The 8,848-nt window shown below is 31.0% G+C and overlaps 1 protein-coding gene across 1 annotated transcript; it reads right to left on the reverse strand.

Moving 5' to 3' along the window:
* Positions 1-4,383: 4,383 nt before the first annotated feature.
* On the reverse strand, positions 4,384-8,757 carry LOC130825091 (uncharacterized). The gene is made up of 4 exons (XM_057690133.1): positions 8,563-8,757; positions 5,600-5,707; positions 4,928-4,992; positions 4,384-4,833 (listed from the first exon to the last, which is right to left on the reverse strand). The coding sequence occupies exons 1-4, from the start codon at positions 8,662-8,664 to the stop codon at positions 4,689-4,691; spliced, it is 420 nt and encodes a 139-aa protein (XP_057546116.1). The 5' UTR covers positions 8,665-8,757; the 3' UTR covers positions 4,384-4,688.
* Between the last annotated feature and the right edge of the window lie 91 nt (positions 8,758-8,848).

Raw genomic sequence — 8,848 nt, forward strand, 5'->3', positions numbered from 1 at the left:
TCTCTTAATTTTGTCAACTTATCAGTTCAACGCCATCATTATTAGTTGAGACTCGTAATATTTTTAGTGAATTTAGTACCTCATATTGAGTCTAACATTTCTCTATAAGCTTATAGCCTTATAATCAATATATAGGTCATTTTTATAAGAAATGTTATCTTATGAAAATATTAAAATTATCATTTACATCTTTTTGGGAAAGATTTAATTAGAAGAGAATTTATTTGATTGATCTGAACTCGAATCCTTCTCGACCTGAAATCAATCCAAGTGAAAATAAATAAAACTGAATATATTCGACTGACTATTTTGACATGTTTAAATTAATTAACTAACTTTTATAGGCAAAGGAAAAAAAATCATTTTCTCATTTTCAAGTTCAACCACTTTTCTTTTCATTGCACCACCTCTAAAAATCGTTTGTTTGTAAGATATTAAATTTTGAGGAAGTTGATATTTGTATAATACGGAATAATTAAAAGCCATAAGAATTAAAAATTTTCGGAAAGTGCAGTTTCCTACACCCTAGAGGAATCACTTAAGATATCCATCCCTTAACTATTTAGGATTTATATATGGCACTAAATTTCTTTAAAAACTAACAATTAATATTAGTAAATAATATCTACAAATTTAACAACGGAAACAAATTATCATGCCAAACAACACCATAATTCAACATTTCACCCATTTTCATTAATAATCATAAATTTTAATAAAAAATAGATAATCCAACATAATTATTCCAATTACTATTAAAAAAATTGCAATAATTGATGCATGTATAAGTTGTTAGTATGGACAACTTTTATACATTGTCTTTTCTTTTAAAAATTTATCCTTTTTCACGATTATACTTATAACTAACAGTGATATTTTTTCACATAGCATGTCATTACCAATTGCAAATATTTCAAAATAGAAATTAGTCATTATTTTTAGGTTTTTTTTAAATGTAATCATAAAAAAAATAGGGTTCACGCCAAAAAGGTACATAATTTGATTGCATTGTTTCCATAGTAAGAGAATCTCACAAATCACAATTAATAAGTTACCACAAAGTGAATTGAATCAATCCTTGTGTTTTTTCTAAAAAGTGTCTATCTGACCAGCTTTATCACATCTTTTAAATTTATATAAATAACTACCCCTTTAACATTTACATTTCACATGTATAAACACTTGCACAAAACTTTCATTTAATTTGCAAAGAAAATTTATTTTCTGTTCATCAAATCAATTTGAGTTTTTTTTTATGAAATGGCAAGAACAAGAAATTGCCCTAATTTTCACCCTTTGGCACCATGCAATTCTCTAGAAAGTATTGGAAGTTCAAAAAGTGTAGAAGAAGGGGAAGAAGTTGAGGGTCAACCTAGATCTAATTACCATGCAGGAATGGAGCCTTTAAGGACTCATCAAGTTGGGTTCCCTTATTTTAAGGACAATGGTAAGACCCCTTTAGAGTTTGAGGATGATTGTCCTAAGGTTTTAAGTTCTTATGAAATTCTTTATTGTTTTCCTTGTAAGAAATGTGATCAAAGGTTTAAAGAGAAAAAAAAATTAGTTGCCCATCGCAGAATTCATCGCCCCATTAAAAATGGAGAGATTTCTGCGAAGAGGCGATCTAATAAGCCTGTACAAGTACCACCATCGCCTGTGTCTGTTCCTCTAGACATGGCGATGGTAGGGGTTAAGACCCAATCAAGAGCCCTTGGGGTGATAAAACCCGTTAACATGAAACGGGTTCCATTCATCCCTAGAGATCCGTTGGATCTATCCCTTGTGATGTCAAGAGGTTCACATACCACAACCCTACCCTCATTCAGTTCATTCGGTTCTTATGGGACCCAACCGTACCTTGATTTGATTCAAGGAATACATGACAGGTCGGGAGTTTGGACCTTTGTGAAGCAAATTCCTAGTAAGTCCTTTTGCAAGTAACTCTAGGACTTTACTTAGGTATTTTAGGCTCTCTAAATCTCGTGCAGAAGTCATTTAACGATATTAGAGTGATAAAATGCGGTTGTATTGTTAAATTAAGGGAATCAAGTTTATATCTTGAATTGTTTGTACCTATCTGTCATTTTTAATTTGTATCCTAGAAATTTTATCAATGAAATACATGGTTTATCATGTGGATGCATGGTATCTTAAAAACCTTATCAAGTCCTCTAATTATCTGATGTGATTTTCATTTAATTTAAGTGATCAGATGATTTTTGTTTTTTAAAATTTGTAATTTTCTATTGTATGAGTTTTAAAATTTTTTTTATTACAAATAATGAAATGAATATCTATATAATTTTTTAGAGGCTATTAATTGAATTGTTTTTGAACGGAAACGACTAAATTCCTAATGAATTTTCTGACAATTTAATTTGGAAAATGTAATGACTTTAACTTTTTAAGTAACAATAACGAACTTAACGAATGTTCAAGTGTATTACTCCCTAATATGGAAAGCATAAAAACTTTAACAAGTAATAATAACGAATTTAACAAATTCAACGACTTTAACAAATATTCAAATGTACGTACGTATTACATCCTAATATGAAAAATAACAACTTTAACTTTTTTAAGGAACAATAATAAATTACTCGATTATTCAAGTGTATTACTCTACACCCTAATATGTATGAAAAACATAATGATTAATGACTTTAGCTAGTAACAATAACGAATTTAACAAATTCAACGATTTTACATTTATTCAAATGTATCACTTCCTAATATGATAAACATAACGACTTTAACTTTTTAAGCAACGATAATGAAATTAACGAATATTCAAGTGTATTACAACTTTAAATGGAAAACATAATGATTAATGACTTTAGCTAGTAACAATAATGAAATTAACAAATTTAACGGCTTTAACGAATTTTTAAATATAACGAATTTAATGAATTCAACATAACGACTTTAACTTTTTAAGTAACATTAAATTAACGGCCCGTTTGATTAGTGGTAGTAAATGGTCGTAATGAGAATGATTTATAGTGTAAAGTTTCATTAAAAGTTCTATATCATTCCCATGGTAATGAAGCTTTGATTACAAAAAAGTTTTTTTACTTACAAATTTCCATTACCACCTAATATCACCCCTCCCAATGGTAATGCATTGGAATGAATTTTATGAAAAAAAGAGATGATTGAAGCTGGACAATCATGGCCATCAAGGTACCAAAGAGATTTTTCAACCAAAATTACACTAATTTTTCATCTTAATTACCACCGTTTATTACCACCTACCAAACGGACTGTAAATATAACTTTAACTTTTAACTTTTTAAGTAGCATTAAATATTACAGCCTTTAACGAATTTTTAAATATAACGAATTTTTAAATATAACGACTTTATACATTTATTCAAACGTATCACTTCCTAATATATAAACATAACGATTTTAAGTTTTTAAGTAACATTAACGAATTTAACAAATATTCAAGTGTATTACCCCTTATATGGAAAACATAATGAGTAATGACTTTAGCTCGTTACAATAACGAAATTAACAAATTCAACGGCTTTAACGAATATTCAAATGTATCACATCTTAGTATGGAAAACATAACTTTGTTGAACCATCAATAATGAAATTATGTCTAATAATTAGGTTCATTAAATTTGTTATTCTAGTAGTACATTAATTTAATATTTTTATTACAACTCAATCTTAAATATAACAAACGAGATTTTGAGAGAAAATATATTTAACTTTTTCAAGAAATAAAATATTTTTTTGAAAGAAGTTACTTTTTTGCAACAGTTTACTTGATGAAATACAAAAAATTACACTTTAATTTTGATGTAAAAAAAAACTTTTTATAGGTGGTTATGGTTCCTACATAAAAAACAAAGTTTAAAAATATTAATTGGTAATTTTTCACGAATAAATCTGTTTACTAAAGAAATTTTGCCAAAAAAAGCTAATTTTTTTTAAAAAAATACAATTATGCGGGTAGTCTAGTTTATGACAATTTTTCAGAAAATTATTTTAAGAATCATTAATCCAAAACACTCTCCCCCATGCTATCTACTCTCCTCTCTATATATATATATACATGATTTATTTTTTCCTAATTTTAGTATTTTAAAAAATATTTTGAATTACAACATTTATAAAGATTTGATAGAAAATCAAAACTTTCTAGAGAGGTGAATAGACAGTTTGACTCAATTTCAAATTTCCTTTGAATTAGGTTTCAAAGATTTGATGATAAATTTAAAGCTTTATAGGGTAAGTTGCACACGATTCAATTTAAATCTTTTATTTTTTATCTTGACAATTAACAATAAACACTCCCAAAAATAATTAAATCTTTAGTTTTCACGAAATCTCAAGATTCTAACCAAAATAATAATAACAATAATAGAACATTTATTTTCATTTATTAATAGCCTTATTATCACTCATCCAAACAAATGATAATATTCTAAAACAAAGAAGATTTATGCATAGATGTCATCTAACATTTCCCTTTTAGGAAATCTAAAACGAGGGCTAAATTATTTGCCTCCAACATTTATATACAATATTTTTGGAAAAATAGGACACATAAAAATTTAAAATAATAAACAAATCTAATTAAATAAATTACTTGTGACAGGACACTATCAAATCTACCCAGTTCTGCTTAAGGAGCCATTGATACATGATTACATGCTTAAGAACACTTCCCATCATGTCCTTTTGGGATCCCGACTCAAGCCATGCTTCTTTAGTGTTTCGATGTAATTTCTCATGAGCGTGAACTTGTTGCAGCCGAGGTCATAGAAATAGTTCCATGTGTATATCCCCGTTTTATGCAAATCATCGAAGAGCAACCTGCGTCGTTGAGTACACAGATATTTAGACGTAAAAGAATTCCACAAAATTAGGTTTGTTCGACATCCGCTTAGGATGATCAATCTACTCATACCTCACCCCATAGTTTCCTATAGGTTCTGCAGACATGATACCTACATGTCGCCGACCAAATATTACCTGCAAGAGCGACATAGAAACTCTTCAACGAATGATAACTCTAACCAAATATTTTAGTTATAACTATTCAGGTCGGCAGTTCAGGTCTTTGAGTCAGGTTTTGGATCAAGTGTTCAGGCCAGGTCATTTTCGGTCAACATATTGATTAGGTAGAAATTTCCATACTAGAATCATTTTCAAGATCAGGTCAATCATAATTGGGTTCAGGTCGGGTTAGACACCATTTCCCCACCTAATAGAACTATAATTGCTACGACTCATAGTTGGATTTTAAACATTCTTCTAGTTCCTTAAGTTCAATGATGGTCTAATTTTGCAATCACTTGTTCACAAAATCAAAATCTCATTTCCTCTATGCTTGTCAAAGTACAATCCCACTTCTCAGGTAGAAATATTTGCAAATTATCTGAAGCAACTTCTCTAATTTCTGTTCACTAACTGTTTCGCTAAAAGAAACTAAATTATGCCAAAGTACGAATGCTAATTGAATTTACACCTATAATTTCACAAACTGTTTCGATAGCAGGGGAAAAATAGCTAGCTACCAGAATTAGGCGACTCCAAATTGTTTACCAAGAAAATAAAGAAAACTTCAAATTAAGTTTACCTTTTCGCCCCCAACAGAGCGTATCTTGCTATCTGCGGCTGGGCTGTATACTCTAAGAAACTCAGCTGATAGAATGAATGCTTTGCCATCAGCAAATTCCACCTCTACCTGAACAGGACGTCCAATATCAAACTTGCTCAAAATGATTATATAGTATTATATAGAATGTAATTTTTGTCACACAAATTTTGTTAATTGACAACCGACAAAAAAAGGACCAAGGAGAAATTCAATACAGTTGTAAATCACCTGTAATTAACAGTAACAAATAATAAAATGAAAACACATCAGATACTTTGCGTATATGTGATTCACGCTACGAACTCTGTTGACATATGTAATGGATTTGATCCCACTGCAAGTTATGAGACTTGTCCCACATTGTTCGTATGGATGCAGTTATAATAGGTGAGTGAAGCTATCATGTACATGCTGGAAAATACTTCCAAGAAATCAAATATGAAGTGCTTTATTTAATAACTTGGAGATTACAATCAACAACTGAATGAAGAATGCTAAAATAAAATGGAACACACTCGATAACTTGATACTTTTCTCTAAGCAACAAAAAGCTTAATTTCTTCCACATACCCGAAATAGCTATTCTTACGTTTGATCTCTTTTTTGGAGCTAAGGATTGAGAATTCTCTCTTTGTATCTCTTGAGTTATTTTGGTATCTTCCAGGCACTGTGTGGAAGAAATAAAGCTTAAGGAAAGTCTTTTGTTGTCTGGAGAGATGTATCAAGTTATCGAGTACTCTCTATTTTATTTTATCTTTCTTCATTCAGTTGTTGATTGTAATCTCAAAGTTATTAATAAAAGCTCTTCATATTTGGGTTCCTGGAAGTAATTCCCAACAATATAGTATACCCTTAAGTCTTAAATATACAAAAATATATGAACACACTAAAATATTTCTGATTGTGAATCCACACTGCATAGCGGCAAACAAGTAAAAACAAAATACATGAGATGTCACTTCCTCGATCCTTTAACAAGATCATTCGACAACCGTAAACGTGTTGTTGGGCTATATTATTTTCAAGGGATTGAGAAGCATATGCATCACAGGCAACGCCATACTCATGAGGCCATGACACCAATTGCATGGAAATCAACTATAATTTTAAAACCTAGAAGTAGGTAAGTTGGTGCAGATTGAGTGCAAGCAATACAACACTGAGCTTTCGTGAAATTTACAAAAATAGCAGCTTGTTTGGATGAGAGGAAATAGAAGGAAAGAAAGGGAAGGAAAGGGAGTGGACACTTGATCTGGATTGCAAGCCGGGAAGGGAAATGGAGGAAAGAATTCCACCATTAAGTGTGACTGTGTGAGAAACAAATCTCTCTGACAAACACAGATTTGATTTAAAAAAATTATCATTCTTACCTCACCTACCTTTACCCCTCTCCCCTACTTTTCCTTTATCAAGTGTAACCTAAATAGGTTATTGCTGGTGTAGTATATTTCCAACAACACAGCAGAAGAAAGTATTTGTTAGGACATAGGTGGCAAAGTAGCAATCTTTTACAATATAATAGAATGTCCACTATCTAAATGAAGTGCAAATTCTTATTATGGCATGGCTTATAATTGATTTATAAGAAGGCGTTATAAGATTGGGGTTTGAAAGACAAGACTTGAACTGTAAGAAAAAAAAATAACTAGAATTCGTAGTCATCAACAATTGATAATAATTTCCTCCAGCGCTTCATAGGTGATGCATAGCTACTACATGAACAAGAAGTCATATAGCAGCTCTAAAGACAGTAGATAATGGCTAATACCACGTAAAACCAAATTCAAAAGTACGCATTTAGAGTTACTTTACAAGTTAGAATACAAATGTACTACATCATAGCCCTTATGTCAATAATTAATTACAAATCCAAATCAAATTTGTGTCAAAATAAAAAATTAACGAGTTCTTGAGAATAGTGCGAAAACATTCCATTATCCTAAAGTCACTATATAGCTCCCACTTAGGGATGTTTTGGACATCAGGTGCTCGTAAACTTACCTAAGTAAAAACAAGGATGTATATAGCATTCCATTATCCTAATTTCATTAAATAGCTCCCAAATGGGTGGGTTTTGATACGTCGGATATAAGCAAACTTACCCTAGTAAAGACAAGGAGGTTCAGAACATTTCATTATCAGATTGTCATCAAATGTACACAAACTTACCCTAGTAAAAATAAGGAGGTTTAAAACATTTCATTATCCAAATGTCATTGAATAGCTCCCAATTAGGTTTGAAACAAGGATGTTCAGAACATTCCGTTATCCTGATGTCATAAAATAGCTTCCACTCAGGCGAGGTTTGAAACGTTAGATGTACACACACTTACAATTGTAAAAAAGACGAAGGTTGTTTCCGAATGACCCTTGATCAGTGTGTATTTAACACAAATACAGTGGGGATTACCCAATCTATACAGACTTAATTGACCTTTTTTTCAACTTTTTGGAAAGTGATTTGAGATAACGATCTAACATAACATGTGACACAACTCAATATCCAAATTGGTGAAGATAAATATATAAAACCTGCATCGAACTTCAGCATTCCAGTATCTTAGCCGGAGATGATTAGGAATTACGATGGCATGCCTGATTAACTGGAAACATTGTTTGGCCTCTGATTTACATGGATCAGATATCACATATACAGAGGAAAATTACTTCCAAACGATCAACAAAGTTGTTGAATAGAACAGTAAAGTGATTCGCAGTCATAAATAATTTCGCATTCATCACTGACCAAACATAGAATTTAGATCACAACAGAAACAGCTTGGAAGCATAATCAATCATAGAAGGCAAAGCTATGTGATTTTGATTTAGATTTCAATTGAAAATCAAAGGAAATTAGGGTTTTACAGCAAGCAAACTACAAAAATGGAAATTAAAAACTTGATAAAAAGTTGAGAATGAAGCGGGATAAAAAGTTTACTCACAGATTTAGGTGGACGGAGGAAGAACCTGGTTAGGCGTGGTGCATCTGCTGAGTTATGGATGGTTCGCAATCTCGTGGTTCTTTTTATGGCCGATGACGCCATTGTTCTGCTGCTCCAAGCTTCTGATGTTCGGAAAACTCTTCTATGTGCATATTTGATGTGGATAATTGTTTTAAAATTCGAGATAGAAATTAGAATCTCGGTACGAAGATAGGAAAAATAAAAGATTTAAATTGAAAAATAATAGAAAAAAAAAAAGTTAACAGTTTTGGACGGAAAAAATTAG

The sequence above is a fragment of the Amaranthus tricolor genome, chromosome 10 (genome assembly GCF_026212465.1).
Source record: "Amaranthus tricolor cultivar Red isolate AtriRed21 chromosome 10, ASM2621246v1, whole genome shotgun sequence".
Lineage (NCBI taxonomy): Eukaryota > Viridiplantae > Streptophyta > Magnoliopsida > Caryophyllales > Amaranthaceae > Amaranthus > Amaranthus tricolor.